This window comes from Prionailurus viverrinus, chromosome B3 (assembly GCF_022837055.1).
Source record: "Prionailurus viverrinus isolate Anna chromosome B3, UM_Priviv_1.0, whole genome shotgun sequence".
Lineage (NCBI taxonomy): Eukaryota > Metazoa > Chordata > Mammalia > Carnivora > Felidae > Prionailurus > Prionailurus viverrinus.
Window position 1 is genome coordinate 131,950,279 of NC_062566.1, and position 24,539 is coordinate 131,974,817.

At 40.4% G+C, this 24,539-nt stretch overlaps 1 protein-coding gene across 6 annotated transcripts in view; it reads right to left on the reverse strand.

The window, feature by feature from the left end:
• Window positions 1-436: 436 nt before the first annotated feature.
• BTBD7 (BTB domain containing 7) overlaps window positions 437-24,539 on the reverse strand; it is an 88,835-nt gene continuing 64,732 nt past the window's right edge. For 3 of the 6 annotated variants that reach the window (XM_047862757.1, XM_047862758.1, XM_047862760.1), the window contains 7 exons: window positions 23,912-23,987; window positions 19,066-19,226; window positions 15,409-15,552; window positions 13,047-13,236; window positions 9,861-10,039; window positions 7,916-8,362; window positions 437-5,731 (listed from right to left, as the gene is read on the reverse strand). In XM_047862757.1, the coding sequence (XP_047718713.1) occupies window positions 4,916-5,731; window positions 7,916-8,362; window positions 9,861-10,039; window positions 13,047-13,236; window positions 15,409-15,552; window positions 19,066-19,226; window positions 23,912-23,987 (2,013 nt within the window). In that variant the 3' untranslated portion in view covers window positions 437-4,915. Of the gene's footprint in view, window positions 5,732-7,915; window positions 8,363-9,860; window positions 10,040-12,313; window positions 12,486-13,046; window positions 13,237-15,408; window positions 15,553-19,065; window positions 19,227-23,911; window positions 23,988-24,539 lie in introns of those variants that run through there. The other 3 variants (XM_047862759.1, XR_007152980.1, XM_047862761.1) reach the window with 3 other exon arrangements.

The window sequence follows — 24,539 nt, forward strand, 5'->3', positions numbered from 1 at the left end:
CAAATTGAAAAATACGAAGGAGCCCTAGTTTGAAAGAAAAAAGTGCGGACGCTTGGACACCTATGAGTCTTGGGACACATCTGGGTCTCTCAGTGACCGACCACCGTGGTTGGCACACTCTGGGCGGGGGTTCATGCGGTCAGGATGCAGAACTTCCTTTGGAGACCCCTGTGCAAGTAACTTTGCTACAATTTGTAAGCTGAAATCTCTCAGAAATTTCCCAGTGAAGTAAAAGAATGAATCTGACTCCGATGAAAATGTGGTATTCCAAGAAAACCGTTATAATTTTTAAAAGCCCCTGATGGACTGAAACCCTGGAAACACAGGGGACATTCACCTTTCTTCCCAATTCTACCCTTGGGGTGGTACCATCACGCCACCCCTAAGTTGAGGACTGCGTGCTACAGGGCTGAAAGAGACTATCCAAGTCAGCAGGTTCTATACAAGCCGTTTATTTGAAATGCCAACTATATGTAGGATAAAGTCAGTGCTACATGCTTATTAGTAACAGTAGAAAAATAGAACCAGTGGAAACCTTTGTACAACCGTAATGATACTCAAAAGAGAAATGTATCGTTTTACAATGCTTCACACGGACGAATTCAAGTTTGGAGGTACCTAAATAAAAATACTATATATTTCTTTAAAAAACACTATGTACAATTGAAGCGTAAACAAGTTTTACAAAGTACTGGTTATGCAGGTTGTAGAAAACACTTGCATAGGACATGAAATCCGTTTAAGAAAAATTTCTGAGCCTTTAGCATTGAAGGCACTTGACTTCATAGCAGTAACAGCACAACCACAGGAAATGCAGTGGTGTAGAAGATGCCACCTCTCTGAAGCATAGATGTGGTACACAGACGGCAAGTGGACTTCAGGAATCTGTATCTTTGAGCCACCCCATCTAAGAGCAGGATCCCACACCACCTGCCCACGGAACCCGGATACACGGTCACGTGTAGTACACAAAGAAGCTTCCAGAGCTTACCTCGTCTCTTAGAACCCACGTACACACACCAACGCGAGAGGCTGTTTTCAAGACACACACTTGTAAGTCATCTTTCTAGAAACGGCCACAGCGTTATGATATTCAGAATGTGGAAGGCTGACACATGGTCTGAGGGTTTTCTAGAAGGAAAAAAAAAAAAAAAACAACCCAAAGACTTGCCAATAAAACAATTGTGCAACCGCTATTGCAATCTCCAGGACAAAAAGACAACTTAACAGTTCATAAAACATTGTTCATACGACAGTGTCCGTGGAAAAGTCAAATACCTTTTAGTGTGTGACGGCAACTCTTTTAGCAAGGTTATGTGTAATGAGGTTTGAAAGTAAACCACTTAGTAGACAAAGTAAACCATTGCAGAACCGGGAATAGCACCCATCACTGCTGCTGTAATAGTAACTTTCAACTGAAAAGTTGAAAGTCAACCAAATAATAATTAAAAAAAAAAAAGTCATTTCCCTTTGAGTTCATTCCTAAGCTAAAAACATGAATGCCTTAGAATTGCAAAACAAGTGTCTTAGAAGTGTTTCATGAAACATGTTTCCCCCTAAAAGGAGGATGACACATCACGAAAATACCTATTTTGCTGAGTAGTTACTGAGAAATGTTAACCCTTCCCCTCCAGAGACTGGGGTGGGGTCGGCTGGGAGCCCCTGCCGCCCCCACACTGCACCCTTCACACTCTGCATCATCACCCTCATTCAAATGGACAAGGGCGGTCCAATGCCAGAATGTGAACAAACAACCAAAAGAAAATCCAATAAAGGATGGCAATCTTGTAATAAAAAGAGTTGAGGACGCAAAACCAAGAATAGGTAGAGTTTCACAGACAGTTCGACAAAAAGACTCAAATACAAAGAACTTGTTAAAAATCCTCAAGATCCAACTGGTTCTGGAAATGCCAGGAGAGCTTAGGTCTAGGATGTGTGCCTGGAGAAGGCTAAGGGGCATGGGACAAAGGCCGTGATATGTGGAAAACTCAAATGGCTGCTTTTCAGTGATCGTTTTTGCCTTTCATGCTATTTCTTTTCAAGTCACAGGTGACTTTGTAAATTATCCATCAAAATCACAAAACTAAGACAAAAATATAAGAAAAAGACCAACAGCATCTTGAAGAAACATGGATCTTCTCTTTCTGCTCCAGGGGCTAAACGGTAGTCCTCTAAACTGTCACACAGTGGGCAACCGAGGGAGGTGATTGTCTGATGGCCTGATTGTCCACGGTCTCAAGAGGAGATCTGGTATTCTTTCTGAGATTTGGTTCTCATGAAATTTCTAAACTGAGTGACATGCCAGGTCCCAAATTTTATATTCTACATACGCTTTTTTTCCCTAAGAGCCATCTTACTCAGGCTTCACATTTATCTTAGTACAACAGCATTAGAAGAGTTTAGTGCCAGGTTCGCATTACAAAGGATTGAAGAGGTGGGTTCCAAAGCCAGAGGCACACAGCTGTTCACCTACCCTGGCCACCACGCCTCACAAGGTACATCAGAAGTCCACTGTCGCCCACCCGAACACACACAAGCCACATCTGCTTACCTTCTGCAAAGTCTCACCAATCCACAATCCCACGGGTTAGAGTCAGTTCCTCTCTACACACAGTTTAGTCAGAGCAGCTATTAAATTAGTAAAAGCAAACTTCATAAATTAAAGTAGGAACAGTGGCCACTTATGTTTGGGGAATATGAAAGAATATTTGATACATTTTCAGAAAAATGAACGTGTGACGTCAAATAGCTCTTATCTAACATTTTGAAAAATACAGGTCAGAGATGAGAAAGCTTTTTCCCACCCAGATTAGCTCTACTCACTCTTATTTGCGGTACTAGCGTGGTACGGTCTGAATTCAGAATAGAAATCTAAAACTACATCAAAGTAATTCATGTCAAGACATGTATATAAATACACGTTAAGGAATATGATGGAATTAACAGTTTTGTTTCTGGAGACAGAATGAGATCGGCTTCAAAAGACACCATCATCTATTATAAAGAGTCAAACCTCCTCAAAATGAGAACAGAGTCCTATGTTTTTCTAGCTCTAAAAAAAAAAGGAGCCTCAAAGGCGAAGCTAGCCAACCTCCCAGGGGCTGAGTGTTCGCTCCGGGAGGCATGGAGCTCAGTGCGCACCACCGCCGGCATCGATGAGCACGCCAGCAGCAGCCAACTCGGCGGGCAGCACAACGCGGGGCAACGGTTGGCCGTATGCGGATAGACTGACGAGTTCCTCATCTTTGAGACTACTGACTGTTAGGATTTTTTAAAATGTCAGATTATTCCTGAGTGTATATCCACAGGGTGAAGTAGGAAAGACTGTAAGAGAAACTACAGCTTCGGGAGAAATCAGAGTTGTTGACACCCAATAGAAACCTATTTACTTAAAAGTGCATGTAATTCATTTATATGGTAGCTTGTAAAGGCTCCCTAGCCCTGCATAGTTTTAGAGTGAGTGTGAGTGATTCATAGTTTTATATATATATACATACACAGAAAAGAGGCTCCCAGACATCCTTCATATGAGGGGATGTTCAGCAAGTCTCTTTTCTTCTAAGTGCTACGGCTGTGTGTGTATGTGTTTGTAAAAATACAAAGTGAATGCTCAAATAATGTTAAAGTGATTTAAAAACTCAAATACTAATATATTTACACTGGAGAGTAAGAAAAAAAAACAGTCCTTAGCTCACACATTGCCCTTCCAAGGGAGAGGATCTTAAAAGATCCCATGTGCTCAGTGGTTCAGTAAAATCCCAAACCAGCGCCCCCCAATGGAGTTCAAGTAGGACATGTAGTGTTTCACTGGGAAAAGAAAAAAAAAAAAAGGTTTCTTTTTCTTTTTTTTGGTGACAAAGCATTATGCGTTCTACAACAACTTTTTTAGGACACCAAAATTCAGACACACTTTGAAAAACATTTAAAAGAAAACATAGGCTTACAAACACCAAATGACATCCATAAGACTGAAGCCCTTTTGTTTTTTTTTTCCCACAGAGAGCAAGACAACTGAAGGCAGCAAGCAGTCCTCAGCTGGAGAGTCGAAGCTCAGAACCAGAAATCCCGTAGTGCAAGCTTTAAGTCACTTCGTTATTTCCACTGCCTTAGGATTCCAGAAAATCTGATGTCTTTAGAACCTCATCTAGTGATACGCTGATCCATACTACCAGCATTCGCAGGAATTCTGACAGCGTCCACACTGGGAACAAAGCAAGAGCTTTAAGCCTGGGCACAAAAGGCTTTGCTCCTCTGTTCTTTATTGAACCAGAAAACTTCAGGATCCTGATTGGACTCCCGCTGGAGGAATGAAGACCAGCTCCCAAAGACTTACTAAGTAAGAAAGAATGATACTAGGTTTATGGAGACTGAGCAGGAAGATTTCTGAACTAAAACAATTACCGAAAAGAGAGGAGCATTTTGATGTGCTGTTCTTTGGAATTTCTATAATTAAAAAATAAACACAGAACTATTTCATAAGAAAATACATCTTAGTGTGCAATCCAATGCACGTGGAAACTGGTAGATGAAAGGTAAAATGCAAAAAAGTATGAAAATACAGTTCCTTTAAATGTGGCAATAAAGTGTAACATACTGATATAAAATCAACACAGATAAAATAAATGTACAAGTGCAAAAAAAATCCCATCATTTGTAAAGAGGAAAAAAAAGTGCCAGCTTGCTTGCTCTTAAAAATGCTTCCCCACATAATTGTTCAAACACAAAATAGACAGATGCAGCATTCAAAATAACCCTCTTAGCATGCCATGTCTAATAAACATGTATATACAAAAACGAGAATAAACTAATGTGAAACTGAGTTCGCTGGCATCAATAAACTGGTCTCTAAGTTGTTGGGTTACATCATAAAATGGGATGTTTCACATCTCAGGCACAGACGACTTGGAGGTTGCTCTCAGAGGGCAGACTTTTTATAGAGGAAGTCTGGCTTGCTTGGTGACCTCCTTCCCCTGCTTATTGAATCTTCCCTTTCTAAATCGGAATTTCGCGGAGCTCCATGGCCCAGGGACTCGCTGTCGGCCAGTCTCCTACTGGGTCTCTCTTCCGGAGCTTCAGAGCTGCATGCAGAATGTGAGGGTCTGTTGGGAGTCAGCCCAAAAGTCAAGTCAGTTTCTACTGCTGTTCGTCCCCTGACATGGGCTGGACCATTGCCAACATTTTCTGGGGCTGCCAAAGGAAAGTCTGACCGCTGGGGAGGTTGCTCAACGACATCAAGGTGTATTGGCTCATTCTTTTGTCTGTGTAGATGCCCGTCAGGGGAAAGTGGATATTCTCTCCTAGCTTCTTCCTGCTTTTTAGGAGAGGTCTGGCTAGGTAGGTAGGCTGACTTTAAGCCACTTGGTGATGCCTTATTGTGGCTATACAAATCGGGACCAAAATATCCACCTTGCGAAGGGGAGGGGGTGCGTCTGCCAGGAGCAGGCGTAGAAGGTCTGCAAGCAGCATTTGAGAAGTCATAGAAATCCGGATATTCCTGCTGATTTTCTCGAGCATCTGCTTTTTGCTCTAGCGTGTGTTTCTTTCGAGACGTGTGTGTGTGCCTCTGTGGAATACACGACAGATGCTGGGGAGGCCCTGGTCCTACTTCAGAAACTGACTGGCTTAATTCTGTGTCAACAGCCAGTTCTGGAAGCCTCCTCTCCTTGAGTGACAGTGTGGACACACCCATGGCGATGTCCGGCATTAGATCGTTTAGCACAGGTTGGGTACACTGCAAACAGAGATAAAGGAAGAGAGGTTAAAAGAAAAAGGCCCATGACACCCTCTTTGTAAAACTGATGTTCACTGATTTTGCTTCCTCATTATAAAAGTAATACAGGCTTAGTTTTAAGAATGATAAAAATATAGAAAACCATAGAAGCCAAAAAACCCCCAAAACAAAAACATTAACCTTCCCTGAGATAATCACCATTAACAATTTAAGGTATTTCTCACTTTTTTTTTCTCTGCACATATATTAATTTTCACAAAATGTAGTGCATATATAAATCTGTGGCTAAATTTTGAGATTATTATTCCACTGTACTGATGAGCCATGGCTTACTTAACCATTCTCCCACTGCTGATATGAAGGTTGTTTCCTATTTCTCATTATCATAATCAAGACTGTAATGGGGGTACCTGGCTGGGTTGGTGGAGCATGTGACTCTTGATCTTGGGGTTTGTGAGTCTGAACCCCACATTGGGTGTAGAGACTACTTAAAAACAAAAGCTTAAAAAAAGAGACTGCGACAAACATACAAATAAATTACCTTTAAAAGGAATTTTTTTTAAAATAAAAAGTAAGGGGACTAGGGTGGCTCAGTCAGTTAAGGGTCTGACTCTTGATCTTGGCTCAAACCATGATCTTGCGGTTCGTGGGATCAAGCCCCAAGTCAGGCTCTGTGATCACAGCGCAGAGTCTGCTTAGGATTCTCTCTCCCTCACTCTCTCTGCCCCTTCCTTGATCGTGTGCACGTCTGTCCTCTCTGAAAAGAAACTTAAAAATAAAATAAAATTGAAAAAAAATAGAACTTTGTAATTGTAAAACCGAGGGCCGGGCCAATAGGATGGGAATTTGCCTTATCAAATGCTATCGACCTCTGTCACTTCTTCTTTTTTTAGGGGCTTGGGAAGACAGGTGGGAGAGTAGGTAGCAGGGTATAAAGTGAGGAAAGAATATAATTTGACCCAAGGTGTACACTAGTCCACAGATTCCAAAAGCTGTATTAAAAAATTTTTTTTAAATGTTTATTCATCTTTGAGAGACAGAGAGAGACAGAGAATGAGCAGGGAAGGGGCAGAGAGAGGGAGACACAGAATCCAAAGCAGGCTCCAGGCTCTGAGTTGTCAGCACAGAGCCCGACGCGGGGCTTGAACTCACGAACTGCAAGATCACGACCTGAGCCGAAGTTGGACGCTCAACCGACTGAGCCACCCAGGCACACCTCCAAAAGCCATATTTTAATAAAGATTCCCTGAATTAATATATGTATCCTTTGTTTTTCTTTTTTTTAATTTTTTTCTTTAACGTTTGTTTATTTTTGAGAGACACAGAGACAGAGTGCATGTGGGGGAGGAGAGAGAGGGAGACACAGAATCCAAAGCAGGCTTCAGGCTCTCAGCTGTCAGCACAGAGCCTGACGCAGGGCTCGAACTCACAAACCATGAAGTCATGACCTGAGCCAAAGTCGGACACCCAACCGACTGAGCTACTCAGGCACCCCTCTTTTGTTTTTCTATTGAAGGCCACTGATAATGTGTAACTGAGCAGAAGGACTTAAAAATCACTATTTTGTTTCAAAGGTATTATATAAACAGAAATTCAACCTTTCATTTAGTGCAAAACTGAGCAAGGTCCTCGCTTAATTTACTAGCTATTAACGCTAGCTACTGTGGTTCCTAGTCAAATGAGCCTCCTGATGGAAGAGCTTGCCAGAGGCCGACACAGGCATGAGGGCCGATCATCCATCTACTTTCTGAATGGGGAGTCTTCTGCCACATTGCTCCTGACAGTACACTTAGCTATAAATAACTTTCCTTTCCTACCCCATCAAAGCATTTGGTAGAAGAGCAGATTCTATAGAAGAGAAGCTAGGGCAGATTCTAGACATGTGTTTGAATGGAGCATCGTGAAACCGAGAGCATCCAGTGGCACTGCCCAGTAACATCATCCCTTCTAAGTACCTACAATGAACACAAAGACAAGGAAGGTGCCAACCACCCTCCCCACACACCCTCTCTTCCTGTCTTCTCACTTGGCCTTACCTCCCTCTCTCCATAGTCCTGGAGTCCACGCTTTCGGCTTGGTGGCCATACTTCTGGGCACTGCTGAGTCCCACTAGGGCTCTTGGAAACCGCCTCTCATATTCCATGAACATTTTATTTGCCCTAAATTAGTGAGATGTTAACTTACCACTTGTTTCTCAGAAGTTACTGCTGCTGAGGTGGTGGCGGTGGCGGCGGTGGCCACAGTCTGTCTCCCCAGTCCTGTGGTGTTGGTGCAATCAGGTGCTGCTGCTTTAACACCTGGCAAGTAGATGGGAGGGGGGCCGGCTTTAGGGGCGGTTCTGGAGTGAAACAGTGAATGATTACAGGGATAAGAGAATGAACGTGAAGGATGCTGGCTGGGAGGTCTTTGTTTCCAGCCTGCTTTGAGTTGGTTATGGATTGGGGTCGCTGGGGGGTGGTACGGAGGTGGCGGTGGGGGCAAGGGTGGATGGAAGGCCACAAAAGAGTCCAGATCTGTAAACATGGTTTCTGCAGCGGGGGTACTGTTAACTCGACATCTCCCAGACTGTCTCATTGTCAAGAGCGGACTTTCATCCCCAAAACGTTCATCCGGAAAGAACTTGTGAGGATTCTGAAAGATTTAAACAAACAAGACATTTATCAGCAAATTTTCTAGATAGAAATTTACAGGCTGAGAGCATTAAGTGAGATCCTAAGAAAACCACATTCAGCAAGAGTAAAAGGCACAACATTATTTCTCTAGGCCAGAAGCCCAAGAAAAATTTACCTTAATAATAGCACAAAAGGATAGAGTGGAGTCTCTATAGCCTAAGATACAGCTATCAAGGAGAACAGCTTAACTAAATATTCCAGCAAGCAGGTTGGTAATCTCCTGCAAGATTATGTGATAATGCAAAAGCAGGAAATAAAACCTAATTCAAATGCATCTCTGCTGAGAAAATAAAATTAAATACCAAAGGACAAAAAGGCATACAAGTAAAGATCCTCCTAGAACTTTCTTACAAAACATCTGCACTCTGTCTGAAATAAAAACTATAAAATACTAATCCTTACCTATTACATATAACTCAGTTTTATGAGCATTTTGATAAACATTATGTAAGAATACTTAATCTGTAAAACTTTAATGCAATTTAAGATACCAAATTAAGATACAGTTTAGAATGTCAAGGGGGAAAGAAATGTATAGTATACAAGACTATTTCATGGATGGAATCCACAGCAAAAAAAAGAAAATCAAGAACCTATAAGTGGCCTGCTCCCTTGCCTAAGAACATCACACCACATTCCCCTTTGAAGACTCCAGCTAAACAAGTCTAGAGTCAGTGGCAAAAAAAATTCAATCACTTGGCCAGACAAAATTAAATTTTACTTTAGGTTCTGGTTTAGTGGCTGTGAGCAGACTACTTTACACATTCTTCCTTCACTGCAAAACCAACGCTCCTGCTCTTGCTCCTGTACTTGGTAACAGGGGAGTTTTTTTCCCCATGCTGGTTACCAAACAAAAAAACCCAAAAAAACCCCACATTCAGTTTTTGATTCTCGTGCTTACAGGGTTTGCAACATCATGCAAAAAATTTCTTATTATACGGAAGAGGAGGGGAGAGGAATAAGAGGGGCATCTGGAAGACCTGTTAAGTCTGGTAGTAGGCCACAACCCGAAACCTAGAGACCCAACGAGGGGCAGAGAGCAGTGGAAGGTCAGAATTTTCTGCTTCCTTGTTCACCTTTGATGGGCATGCACACCATTAACTTTTAGCAGGCCTACTAGGTATTAAGAGACATAGCTGCTTACATACAGCACCTCTTGTCTTCACAACATCCACTTTATTGGTAAGGAAACTGATACTTGGGAGTGGTTAAGTGGCCCAAGTTAACTGGTGAGCAGCAGAGCCAAGCTATAACTTCAGCTCTCCCACCAGAGCCCATGTGCTCCATCTACTCCACACCCCGCCTCTACCCAGGGGGGACTTCCAGGCTATCCCAGACCCATGAGGCAGTGAAAGGGCATGCACTAAGAAGCAGATACGTGCTGGGAGGGCTCCTGGAATGTCTGAAATACCATCTGCACAGGCTCTCTATTTCACACAGTCGAATGCCATCCCCACCTGCAAGAGCTCTGCAGCCGCGTCTGCAAGACCGAACTCTCTTAACACTCGAATTTGAATTTCATAGCTGACCGTGGCGCCTTCCCCACAGTTGAGTGCATAGGCTCTCTGCACCTGCTCAGTGTGCCGTAGTTCCTGCAGACGTCTAACCATGTCTTTCATAATGAGGAGACGAGGAACTGAAAAAAGAAAAACACTCTGTAGGCAAAATATCTGAGCTGCATCAAAGGTCCCCCACTGAGCACAAGCAAGAAGGCCTGTGTTGTTCTGCGTTAGAATTTTAATTTCCTGGAAAATACTAATTTATGTGCTTCTAATTATTTTTTAAAGTTGTAATAAAATTTCACTGTGCTCAAAATGCTGCTGATGATACGAAACAGTTACTGAACTGTCTTCTTAGTTCACAACCTAACTAAAATTTTACTTGCATATATTCTTTTCTACATCTCAGGGTATTTCAGAAATCTTTTAAATATATTCATTCTTTTATTCAAATAAGTTCCTGAGTCCTAGTTATGTGCTAGGTATTGGGCTTGGGTACTGGGGTGCTCAGAATCAAAGATATGATCCCTGTCCTCGAAGAGCTCTAGTTTTAGTGAAGTAAACTGAGTAAAGCAGTAGAGCACAGGCCCTAAGAGGCACAAAGGCAAACATGTGAAGGATGCTGACGGGACGTGGAGGAAGGGCCCACCTCAGATGGAGGCAGGCAAGAGAGGTTTCCTGGAGGAGGGGAATCCTGAGTGGAGTCTTGAAGAATGAGAGAAAAGCCAGGTAGGTAAAGAAAGCAGAGTGAAGGTATGTGTCTCGAGCAGAAGGACAAGGCATGTGTCAAACACGCAGGTGACAGTATGGCACAAGCAGCTGGGAGCATTAGCGAACTCAGGGTTCATAGGTACAAGCAGGAGTAGTGTTAAGAGAGAAGACGAGAAAGATGGGTAGGAACAGATCACGAATGAGCCTGCATATTACGATAAGGAATTTAAATTCTATGTTGTGAACAACAGGTACTCCCTTGTGCAGGGGAAGGAAGGACAGGATCAGGGCAGTGACAGAAAGCGTGCTCTGAGAACAGTGTAAAGCAGGGGTTGGCAGACTACGGCCTGTAGGCTGAATCAAGCCTACTGCCTGTTTTGTCAGTAAAGTTGTACTGGCACACAGCTACACCTATTTGTTTACGTATTGTCTGTGGTTGCTTTTGACAACAGAGTCGAGTAGTTGTGATGGAGACTGCATGGCCCACAAAACAAAGTATCTACCAAATGGCCTTTCCAGAAAATGTTTGCCAAGTCCTGGTGTAAAGGGCAGAATGGGAGTAAGGTTAGAGGCAGGAACACCAATTGGGAACCTAGACTAAGGCTATAGGAGAGGGTGGGAAGTCGAGGATGGAGTCTTCTATATCTAAGAGACAAACTGACTAGAGTAGCCACTGGTTATTATTTCTGGGGAAAGGGAGCGACCATTTACTGAGTGCTTACTTTGTTCCAGGCACACTCCTAAGCATCTTACTCATGGGACTTCCTTGAATCTTTATTAACAACACTAGAAAGGAGACATTATATCCATTTTTCAGATGAAGAAATTAATGCTAAGTAAGTAACCTTACCCAAAGTCACATAAAAGTGGCAGAGCCAGGATATGAGCCCATGAGTCTTCTCCAATAAGCTACATGGCCTTCCTTAGAGTGTGGTGGGCAAGGAAGAGGGAAGTATCAGATAACACCAGAACAGGACCAGGTCTTGTTAAAGCAAGACAAGAAAGGCAAGTCCTACTCTTCTGAATATACATAATTGTGAATGTCTTTGGGCTTTTTAGATTCAGTTCTAAGATTAAATTATGCTATTTAATTGTATTAATTTGAGCTGATAAAAACCGGCTAATTACTGTAGCTTCAATATCTGCATAAATCAGCTACAGAAACATCTCTCTTCATACTGTTGTCTAATGTATACTTTAAATAAATGACAGTCAGTATTTTGTCACTAGTGGCCAAATCTGATAAGGCCAACAACTGATCAGACATTAGTCCCAGAATAAAATGTGCTCAATTAAAAGTTGTTATTTTTTTTTAATTTATCCTTAATTAAAACAATATTTATAAGCAGAAAATGAATGGGGCTAGTTCTTTTCCTTTTTTTTTAATTTATTTTTTTTAATGTTTATTTATTTTTGAAGGAGAGAGAGACAGAGAGTGAGCAGGGGAGGAGCAGAGAGACAGAGAGAGACACAGAATCCAAAGCAGGCTCCAGACTCCAAGCTATCAGCACAGAACTGGATGCAGGACTCAAACTCACAAACCGTGAGATCATGACCTGAGCCAAAGTCAGATGCCCAGGCACCTGAATGGGGCTATTTCTAATAACGCTATACAGTTTGCAATGTGTTTGAATTTTGCAGTAGTAATTGGCAAGAGCTGTAAATCTCTGACCCCCCCAGATCACTGTGCATTTTCTTACCTTAAAGATGGACACTAGAGCCCTTTGGTTAAAGTCAACATCACCTGATGCTCAGAAAATTTTGGATATAACAGTTATATCTCAATCTATGGTCGATTTCCTCAAAGTCATCACATAAGCCTGCACTACCAACAGAATTCACAGAGCAGATCCTGGGAAGCTGGATGGATCTCTAGGAAACCAACAGTGATAACATTTCAGGGGACATGTCTAGACTCAAAAGATACAAGTTTATAACTCAAAGAGTCTTCTGTGAGAAATGCTTTATGGTGATGAAAAATCTGAATTCCTTTGAACTAGTGGTTCTCAACAGGAAGCGATTTTGCCCCACAGGGCACATTTAGCAATGTCTAGAAACATAAAAATGTTTTCAAAGGGTTGTCACAAAGGGGTGTGTGTGTGTGTGTGTGTGTGTGTGTGTGTGTGTGCATGTTACTGGCATTTAGTGAGTGCAGATCAGGGATGCTGCTGAACACCCCACAGTGCACAGGACAGCCTCCTCAACAAAGCATATGTCAAGACAGCTTAGGTTGAGAAACTCTGTGCTAACCGGAAAACCTGTATATACCTGTTACTGGAAAATAAAATATGAAACAAAAAACCGAGCTTATTATGAAAACAATGAGTAATGAATTTTGGAAAGCTGAGAGAATGAGCACATATAAAAAAGGCTACAAAAATGATCAGATTATTCATTTAAATATAAATGCCTGACAGAAGGCTACTGCCTCACCTGGAATTTCATTGGCTACGACTGAAGGAGGGCTTGACTGGTGACTGCTGATCTGCTGGTGGCTCATCATGTGACAGCACTGTGGCACGGCAGTACTAACCATGTAAAGCGTGTCTGGCACATTGGACATCCTAACCATTCGCAAACGCACAAGATCTGTTTGTTCCACCATCATCTCGTCCAGCACTGACTGAAAGAACAATTCAACATGAAGAGTATCAGTCAACCATCTCTGTAAATCACATCCGGAGAAAGATTATTACCTTCAGCATATAAAATGGGAAGTAATTTATTGTTTCCAGTGTATGAAGCTTTAAAATAATGAAAGGAGAGGGGCGCCTGGGTGGCTCAGTCGGTTAAGCGTCCGACTTCAGCTCAGGTCACGATCTCACGGTCCGTGAGTTCGAGCCCCGCGTCGGGCTCTGGGCTGATGGCCCAGAGCCTGGAGCCTGCTTCCAATTCTGTGTCTCCCTCTCTCTCTGCTCCTCCCCCGTTCATGCTCTGTCTCTCTCTGTCTCAAAAAAACAAACAAACAAACAAACAAAAAAAAACGTTAAAAAAAAAATTAAAAAAAAATAATGAAAGGAGAAAGAACTCCTATCTCTTTAATTTTGTTGTTTGTTTGTTTTAGGTTGGTGTCACATCCAGTGTGGAGCCCAACACGGGGCTTGAACTCACGACCCTGAGATCAAGACCTGAGCTGAGATCGAGAATTGGACACTTAACTGACTGAGCCACCCAGGAGCCCCTTTACCTCTTTAATTTTTTTTAAAAGCTCTTAAAAAAATTTTTTTTGAAGTTTATTTGAGAGATAGAACGAGTGGGGAGGGCAGAGAGAGAGGGAGAGAGAGAGAATCCCAAGCAGGCTCCACACTGTCAGCACAGAACCCAATGTGGGGCTTGAACTCACAACTGTGCGATCATGACCTGAGCGGAAACCAAGAGTTGGACATTTAACCAACTGAGCCACCTAGGCGTCCCAACCTCTTTAATTTTTAAAAAATATTTCTGCAGCATCTTTGAAATAATCACCTTCTGAAAAATTTGCTTTTAATTGAAGTATTTGAAATTTGAAGGAAGGTATAAAATCAATCAGAAGTAATTTATATCTAAAGTTACTATAAAGAAAACAAGGTATACATGGGCTAAATATCAGATCCAACAAGAAATGTTCAAAATATAAAATACTGAAGATCAACTTTAAATTCAACAGATCTATATATAAACCCAATTGTTAAGTTAGTTTCAGATGAATTTCAACTGCAGAATGTCCAAAATGAAGTAATGTATAAACCTTTTCCACATTTACTGAGGGCAATTATCTATCAAGTGTGGGTACAGCCATCTGGGAACAGGGAAGTCCCAGGAGGACTATCTGATCAGCTCCCTGCTGCCCCATTCTGAGACAGAGCCGAGTGCGAGGTAGTTTATTACAGACCTTTTATCATCAGCTGCAACCCTGGCAAAGGCTGTGATACTTGTGTGCTGTAAAGGACTGAACTTACTTCTGAAAGACGAGACCCAACCATTATGCTTTTTTCCCGATTTTAGACTATTTAAGTGTCAACTACTCAGTAAGAGATAGATTATCAATCTAGTCAATAAAATTAACTTCTCACAATCCTTTCACATATCTTAAGTTAGGAACTCCGACAATCAAAAAAAGAAAAAATTTAAGATAACTTAATTCTATACCCAAACAATGCTTTCCCTGTTAATTTGTTTCAGAAAGCTTAATGGTGATTTCTGACTATCAAAGAGTGCTAGTTCCTCAAAAGGCTGTCTCAAAGTTCTCATGGCTAAATACAGCTAATAAAAATCACAGTATTCCATTTTCACATTACCATATTTTCTTGGAGTTCTTCATATTATAATACATAATTTACTTAGAAAGCCTGAAACTGTCTTAGTTTTATGTACATATTCTGAAACTAAAATATAATTTCCAGAAGCCATTACAGAAGTATTTTGCAAGAAATTGTGTCATTTCTTTAGTTTAAGAAAGACAAAATGTGTGCAATCTTTTCAGAACATTATTCCCATCTTGAAGATCACAAAATACTGACAATCATCTCCGTAAAATTAATTTTTTTCCAAATTAACAATTTGCAACACAACTAAGATAAGAAAAATGTAAAATGCAATTTAATATAAACTAAGTTATAAAGACATGCTTGATAATTAAACATTTCAGAAAACTATTCTGGTGAGTAAACTAGAGTTTACTTTCACTTTCCCTATTATCAAATATTTAGGCTATCTCTAAATATTTTTTACAATGCCACAATGAATATCTTTGTGCTTATAAGCACAAATTATAGTTCATAAAAGGCACTCTAATAACTTAAATGATTTTCATTACCTTTGCTTCCTCCACATATGGAGAGAATAGCCGAGGACGAACATATATTCCAGCATTTTTTTGCCGTAACCAGGCATTTGACTTTCCACCCTCTGTTGTAGGAAGCATATCTGATGGAGGAGTACTAATCAAGCCTCTTTTCATCTTGGAAAAAAAAAATTTTTTTAGATGAACTAGAGATTTGAGTGAACTAGAATATTACTAAGATAAGTAATTATACCTATAAATCATAAAAATTTAGGAACAGATGTTAAATTTCAAAATACTCCTAATGTTTAACAATATTTCAAAAATTCAGCAATAAAAAGGTACTACAATTTACCACTCTTCTCTATACAGAGGAAAGATGTTTTTAAAAGAAGAGCTATAATAATTACAAATATAATGAGCTGGACTAGTTTTCAGAACTTTTAATGAAAACCAAATTCTATTTTTTTCCTTACTCATCTAGACATGGATTCCATCCTCCCCCCTCTCCCCAAAAGACAAAGGAACATCTTGGGCCTAGATCTACAGTACAAGGAGACAGGCAGTCTGCATGGTGGTTAGGGGTGGGAGCTCTAGGGGAAGGAAGACTTGACACAAAACCCTAACTCCCCATTTAACAGCTGCATGACCACAGACATGTCCCTTTTTGTTTTTTGAATGTTTTATTTTTGAGAGAGCACAAGTCGGGGGGGGGGGGGCAGAGAGACGGGGACAGAGGATCTGAAGCCGGCTAACACCACTGACAGCACTGAGAGCAGTAAGCCCCACGTGGGGCTTGAACTCAGGAACCTGAGCCGAAGTCGGATGCTCAACTGACTGAGCCACCCAGGTGCCCCCGCAGACATGTCCTTTTATCTGAGCTTCACTTTAAGGGCTTCTAGATGGCCCTGGAGATAGAAGACTGCACATCTATATGTGGTGGCCCTGTTGTTTCCATGTCTATGCTGGGAGAAAATAAATCAAGTACCTACAGCTCCTAAGGTGGTTGTGAGGCGGTCATGAGGTAAAAGCACTCCACACACACTAGGAGTGTTTTAAGGTTTTAACAGCATGACTAGCAAACTTTCACTGGGGACTTAGGCATGAAGCATGGAATTAAGAACAGGGATAGGTATTTTCTAAAATTTTTTTTTTAATGTTTATTTATTTTGAGGGAGAGAGAGACAGAGTGCGAGTGGGGAGAGGGGCAGAGAGAGGGAGACACAGAATCCCAAGCAGGCTCCAAGGCTCTGAACTGTCAGCACAGAGCCCGATGCGGGGCTTGAACTCATGAACCACAAGATCATGACCTGAGCTGAAGTCAGACACTTAACTGACTGAGCCACCCAGGCGTCCCAGAGATAGGTATTTTCTAACTCTACTAAACCAAAGTTCTAAAGTATTTTTCTAAACCAAATTCAGAGTTCAATTTGGTTTGTGTCCTAGGTTTTAAACAAAACCAAACATCGTTTCTCCAATATTAATCTTATTAAATATAATAAATGTCTAATTGCTGCATTAGTTAAAATTATTTTTAACTAATAAAATATAGCATTAGATAGTATTTAGGAAACAGGCAAAAACTCGTAACCCTATTTCAACCATAATAATGCTGATATATTTCCTGCCAGTATTTTTCAAATGGATGTTTACAGAATTGAATTCTAGAATACATAAAAATGCATTATTTTGTATACTTCTAAAATTATATTCCATTAACATTTTTCATGTTGCTGTATTAGTCTTTATGACTATTGTTCAGGGCAGCAAAATACTCTTTTGAGTAGTCATACTATAGTTTACTTTTATTTTTTTCTGTTATTAGACATTTAAGCTATTTCCAAATATTTAAGGACAATGCTACTAATGTACCAGCTATGCTTCCCCTACGGGATGGTAATATTATTTCAAAAATTATTGACTTAATAGGTGAAAAAAATGGTAACTTATGGCTTTATTTTGCTTTCTTTGGTGTGTGTGATCACTAGTGAGACTGACCATTTTTTCTAATCAGAAATACCATAAATATTTAATCATTTCCTTCTAGTTTTTCCATATTTCGATTTAATATTTAATTTTTCAATCTAACAGGGATTAATTTTGTGTGCAAGTGAAATGAGGGTTTAACTTTAAACAAATTTCCCCCAGCTCATCAGCTAGTCTAGCACCACAATGATTCACTGATTTCTGATAGATTATTATATGTTTAATTCTCTCTTAAAATTTATTTATTTTGAAAGAGACAGAGAGAGAATGAGCAGGAGAGGGGGGGAAGGAGGGGGGGAGGGAGGGAAGGAGGGAGGGAGGGAGGGAAGGAGGGAGAGAGGGAGAGAGGGAATCCCAAAGAGGCTCCGCTCTGTTAGTGCAGAGCCGAACACAGGGCTCAAATTCACGAAACTGTGAGATCATGACCTGAGTCGAAATCAAGAGTTTGACGCTTAACCAACTGAGCCACCTAGGCTCACCTATGTTTAGCTCTTATGTATTAATTAGGATCTTTTTCCCAGCTATTTTGTCTCGTCTGTTTTTCTATCATCACAGATTAAATATCTAAATTGTTTTGTTTTGTTTTATTTTGTTTTAAAGTAAGCTCTAGGCCCAATATGGGGCTTTAACTCGGGACCCTGAGATCAAGAGTCGCATGCTCTACCAACTGAGCCAGCCAGGCGCCCCTTGAGTTTTATAATGTATTTTAAATTCTGGAAGAGTTATCCTTTCTTCATTATGTTCTTTTGAGAGAGCTTAAAAAAAAAATTCTTACCAAACAAACAAACAGCAGGGGGGGAAAAAGGGAGGAAAACCAAGAAACAGACTTAACTACAGAGAACAAACGGACGGTTACTGGAGGGGATGTGAGTGGGGGTGAAATAGGTGATGGGAATTAAGGAAGGCACTGATTGTGAGGAGCACTGGGTGTTGGTAGTAAGTGATGAATCACTAAATTCTATACCTGAAACTAACATTACACTGTATGTTAACTAACTGGAATTTACATAAAGACTTGGAAAGAAAAAAAATTAAAAAAATAAAACATTTGTATATAATGGAAAAAAATTCTTATCGGGTTTTTTCCAGATGACTTTTATGTTTCTGAGCAGTTGAAAAAACTATGTCTATAAACAATGCACTAACGTTATAAGCCAATTTGTATACAATATTTATAATATTTATTTTTCACATCCATTAATTCAAGCAATTACTGGTTTAAAAAATTCACTTTGAAAAAATTATGAAAGTAACATGATCAGCTCCATTAATCTTTAAAGTACAATCAGAAGATTCTATCATCCTTTTCACACTGAACCAATCTCCTTCCTTCCTGCTCCCTGATATATTGCTGTGTTTGAAAAGTCTCCAAAGGTAATTTCTACCCTTTCCTTTGTGAATAAGGATCTACTTGATCTACGCTGATAAATGGCTGAAGTAACCTCCCCTGGAGACTATCCTCTTGAAAAAGTGAGACTGCTATCCCCACTTAACTCTCATTCACCCAACCTTTAACTGTGCCGGTGGCCAACACTGGGGACATGACATGGTACAAAACACGTCTGTCTCTGTCCTCGTGGACTTCACAGTTTCACGGTACTCTTACTAGTAGAAATTATGTATGATGATTAAAAAAAAAGATAAGCCTGTACATTTTCGTACATTTTCTTTTCATGAAAGGGATGAATGAAGAAAGACACTTACTGCATCACTGAGGACTTCACTGTTTATAGGTAAGATGTGTTCAATTCGCACAAAAGGTAAGAGAGAAGAAAGGATCTCTCTAAGCTCTTCGATGTCCAGGTCTCGTCTTTTTACGCCTCTTCTGTTCACACTGTGGGCAGTGCCACTCAGTAAGTTTGGCTCTATGAGACAGAAAATGAGAAGTCTCCAACCAAATCCAAATATTCAAACTTTTCTCTCTAGGACGCTTTCAGTAACACTCTTTATACTTAGGTGCATCTGCTTTAAAAAGGATTATACATTTTTTTTTTTTTGTCTTAATACCTTTAACAGAGATGTTCTTCGGCAAAGCAAAAGCATGATGTCAACTTTTAGGATAACTTTTTTTGATTGTTTTGCACTAAGGAATAAAGAATTATTGTCCATATACTAATTCAAAGGAGAAAAGAGGACAATCTATTAAAATCTAGTTTGACCAAGGGCTTTTTTTAAAGCTTTCTCATTGCTGTGACCAGTTTTTAGTACAATTAAGGGCACTACAGGGCAAGTGGTATTTCTGGTCACTGCAGGTTATCAGTGTACTCATTAGGCTACCATATGTTTACCAGCAACTTAACAAGATATTAATTACCTGGTATCTAAAGCATCAAAACCTAATGTACACTGTATTTAACTCTGATGTCTATGATAGTCTCCTAAGTTTCTTACTGTGGGAATGTTACTGCAAAAAGTGACCCTTTGATCTCTGACATGCAATATATTTCCACCGTCCAGAGCAGAGAGTCAAGGTTTTCTTCATTAGGTATCAGTGAAAGGGGAAGATCTGGAGTACATATAACCTCATGATATTGAGGTAAAAAGAAAAATTAAATCTTGAGAATATGTAATCATGTCTATAATCTAGGGATTGTATTTTTCTTAAAAAACAAGATCTTTATCATTCACAAATATAAATGCTGCCTTTTTGCAAATACTCTATAGGCAAACAGGCATTGCCTTTAAATCATGTGATAGGCAGATGGATAGAGCGATAAAGAAATAATTATTTTTGAAAAGCTAAGCTTTTTCTGGCATCATTCAATAAAACTGTTGCGAGCATGTGGAAAAAAGGTTTTTTTTTCCCTTGCCTTGCTATGATTTGGCTTCATACTTACACAAAGCATTGCTTTTCAAAAAGAAAATTTCCCCTTAAAGTCGTGGCATGAAATCTTAGAGAAGACTCCCAAATACATCACAGCTAAGGGCAGAACCATTATATATAAAGGTGACTAAAAGGTGCAGCCTGGTTTGCTTAGGTTCCTTCTCATTCTCATCCCTGTGAAAGAGTCTTCCGTTCTAACCTGGTCTGAAAACTACTTTTAAGGGAAATTTTATCAGGGTGCCTGGCTGGCTCAGTTGGTTGAGTGTCTGACCTCAGCCCAGGTCATGATCTCATGGTTCACAAGTTCAAGCCCCATGTTGGGCTCTGTGCTGACAGCTTAGAGCCTGGAGCCTGCTTTGGATTCTGTATCTCCTTCCCTCTCTGCCCCTCCCCTGCTCACGTGCTCTCTCTCTCAAAAAAAAATAAATAAATAAAAATTAAAAAAAATTAAGGGAAATTTTATCAAGGATGCTCATTATCTGCCCAAAATAAATATGACATTTCATCATTACCAACCTTACATCAGTGAACAAACCCATGGCCTACAATGATTATGAAGAATTATATACAATCTATTCTTATTATTTGTAGTAGTCATATTCTATAGAGTCATTGTAAACACTTTGTAAATATTGAACCACTGCTCCTAAGGGAAAACACATGGTTAGGTTCCTGTGAGCCTGTGGTCCCAACAATTTTGTCAACCGATCAAGACATAACCTTTTTTTAAATGTATGTTTCTGTTTAAAGACACCTTATTAATATATATTGCTGATTTATTAACCTTGAATCATAGCTGAGAGCACTGTCACTCATACCTGAATGAAGCTTGTTTAACTCATAGTTTCTCTGTAAGGCACATCACAGCCTTCCTCTGCTTAGGGACACTACACAGCATTAAAAGTTACACTTGGAAGCCATTGTGATCAGTGAGATCACACCCCCATAAAATATGAAAAACACGGCCCTTAACAGACTGCGAAAAGAACCTTGTTTGCAGTGTGAGAACTTCAATAAGAAGGCACAGTGTCATTCGGTTCCACCTTAAGCTGGGAACATGTGCAACAGAGAACTCAAAATTTTTGTCACTCTGAGCATGTCTGCAAATGACCGTGAAAGTGCTGTAGGTACTGATTTTGAGGCTGTAAATAAATTTTAGCAGATAGGTGAATTTGCAAATATAGAACCTGCAAATAAGAAGGACAGATGGTATACTGGCATTTCAAAAAGTCCCACATTAATAGTAGTGGCTTTAATATAAAAAACCATTCACATCTGATGGGGCACCTGGGTGGCTCAGTCGATTAGGCACATGACTTCGGCTCAGGTCATGATCTCATGGTTCATGGGTTCAAGTCTTACATTGGGCTCTGCACTGTTAGTGCAGAGATTCTCTCTCTCCCTTCTCAGTGTGGGATTCTCTCCCAAAACAGATAAAAACTTAAAAACAATCACATCTGAGAATTGCTAATGGCTCAAGCAGGCCACAGAAAAATAAATTAGGAAAAATAAGAGGTTGTGAAAGGCAGGTTAGCTTGCCTTAAAACGTGACAGAACAACTCTGTAAGTGCACTAAAAATCATGACTTGAACACTTTAAATAAGTGAACTTCATGATATGTAAAGTATATCTAATTAGATACAGCCATCATAAAATGACAGGAAAGGGAAATCTGTATTTTTCTAAATTAAAATGTTTTGAAAAAAATGTTTTGATTTGGGTTTGCTATATAGAGGATCACAACACTCTTTGAGGGAAGGAGCATGCGTATGGTGTTTCCATCTCTTCTGCAGTATCCCTAGATGGAAACCATTCAAAAGCATTATTTTTCCTTTACCTTCTACAAAATTTAAAAACAAACAACACATTAGGCTTTTTTGGGAGGTAGTCCTATCTTTTTTTGTTGAGGTAAAATTCACATAACATAAAACTAACCATTTTAACCTTTTTTTTTTTTTTAAAGATTATTTTGAGAAAGACACAGCATGAGTGGTGGGGGCAGGGGCAGAGAGAGGGGAGGGAGGGAGGGAGAGGGAGAGAGAGAGAGAGAGAGAGAGAGAGAGAGAGAGAGAGACAGAGAAAGAGAGAATCCCAAGCAGGCTCTGCGCTGATGCAGGGGCTTGAACCCATGAAGCCATGAGATCATGACTTGAGCCTAAACCAAGAGTCGGACACTGAACTGAGCCATGTAGGTGCCCCACCATTTTAACCATGTAAAGTGTATAATTCAGTGGCTTTTAGTATATACAAAGTTTTTATAAAAAAACAAGAAATTTTTTTTTTTTTTTTTTTTTTTTTTAAATTTTTCAACATTTTTTATTTATTTTTGGGACAGAGAGAGACAGAGCATGAACGGGGGAGGGGCAGAGAGAGAGGGAGACACAGAATCAGAAACAGGCTCCAGGCTCCGAGCCATCAGCCCAGAGCCTGACGCGGGGCTCGAACTCACGGACTGCGAGATCGTGACCTGGCTGAAGTCGGACGCTTAACCGACTGCGCCACCCAGGCGCCCCTGCAAGAAATTTTTTTAAATGTATGTTTATTTAGGGGCGCCTGGGTGGCTTAGTCAGTTAAGCATCCAACTTCAGCTTAGGTCATGATCTCACAGTTTGTGAGTTCGAGCCCTACGTTGGGCTCTGTGTTGACAGCTCAGACCCTAGAGCCTGCTTCGGATTCTGTGTCTCCCTGTCTCTCTGCTTCTCCTCTGCTTGCACTTTGTCTCTCTCCCTCTCAAAAATAAATAAACATTAAATAAATAAATAAATAAATAAATATATGTTTATTTATTTTGAGAGAGAGCATGCACATGAGCAGGGAGGGGGTGGGAAGGGAGGGGGAGGGAGAGAGGGAGAGGGAGAGGGGGAGAGAGGGAGAGAGAAGGAGAGAGAAGGAGAGAGAAGGAGAGAGAGGGAGAGAGGGAGAGAGGGGGAGGGGGGGGAGAGAGAGAGAGAGAGAGAGAGAGAGAGAGAGAGAGAGAGAATCCCAAGCAGACTCTGCGTTGTTAGCACAGAGCCTGATGTGGGGCTCCAACTCATGAACCATTGAGATCATGACCTGAGTTGAAATCATGAGTCAGAGGCTTAACTAACTGAGCCACTCAGGTGTCCCCAGTGTAGACAATGTTACACACACACCACCACTATCTAATTCCCGAACATTTCCACCAACAATATGCTTTGGTAATATTTTAATCATTAAATAAAAATTTCATTCTAATACTTCTATAAATTGGTATATAATACTCCATGTATTATTAAGCACATAGAGAGGTAACATTCAAAGTACGCTTTAAAGTTGTAAAATGAAATTTTCTGGTATATTTCTTTCTCCTTTCTTTCTTTCTTTCTTTCTTTCTTCCTTTCTTTTTAAATTTTTTAATGTTTATTTATTTTTGAGAGAGAAAGAGACAGAGCACAAGCAGGGAAGGGGCAGAGAAAGAGGGAGTCACAGAATCTGAAGCAGGATCCAGGCTTTGACCTGCCAACACAGAGCCCGATGTGGGGCTCGAACTCATGAACTGTGAGATCATGACCTGAGCTGAAGTCGGACGCTTAACTGACTGAGCCACCCAGGCGCCCCTCTGGTATATTTATTTCTAACAAAGTGTACTCTTCTCCACTAAAAATTTCTATTTTCACCAGGCAATAGTGGCTACCGTCAAGACTGATACACAGTATGCTTCTGGGTAAAAAAAACTTATAGTATAAGCTAATTTTCTGAGCTTACCTCTGTCAGCTATTCTTTTCATCAACTGATGCTCACCCCATTTAATCAGATATTTAAGGATATCTTGTTCACTTGCCTATAATAAAAAAAATGGTTTCGATTTATTTTAGCGAAATTAGATAAATGGCAAATTTCATAATGACTGCACCTAGGTGATAATGTACACGGTGCACAACTTAGCCACATTTCACTATACACTGGCTGTTTGAAATGTTCCATTAAAGCTGTGGTCTACCAACACCAAACACACAAGACCACTGTGCATGTGTTCTGTCCAGTAACCTACCTCTTGGCTCCAACTGAATCTTTTATTCTTGTGTTCGTCTTTATCCTATTCTCTTCACCTATTTTAAACTTACTGTTTCTTCTGTATGGTGTCTACACAGCTGCCTTAAATTCTTTTTGGGACAAGGTGGAGATAAATAGATGAAACTAAAAGTGTACAGATACCAAGTGATTACTATCTCCTGCAAGAACAGAAAAAACAGGAATGGCAACCTGCTCTGGCAGAGAGACTGCCATCTGCACACGGTATGCTACTGGCTGGTGAAGGACCCTTCAGGCACAATCTGTGAAATGGCAAGGTGCCTGTCATTTTTTGCACTTTACTGAAAATCTTAGAGCAAAT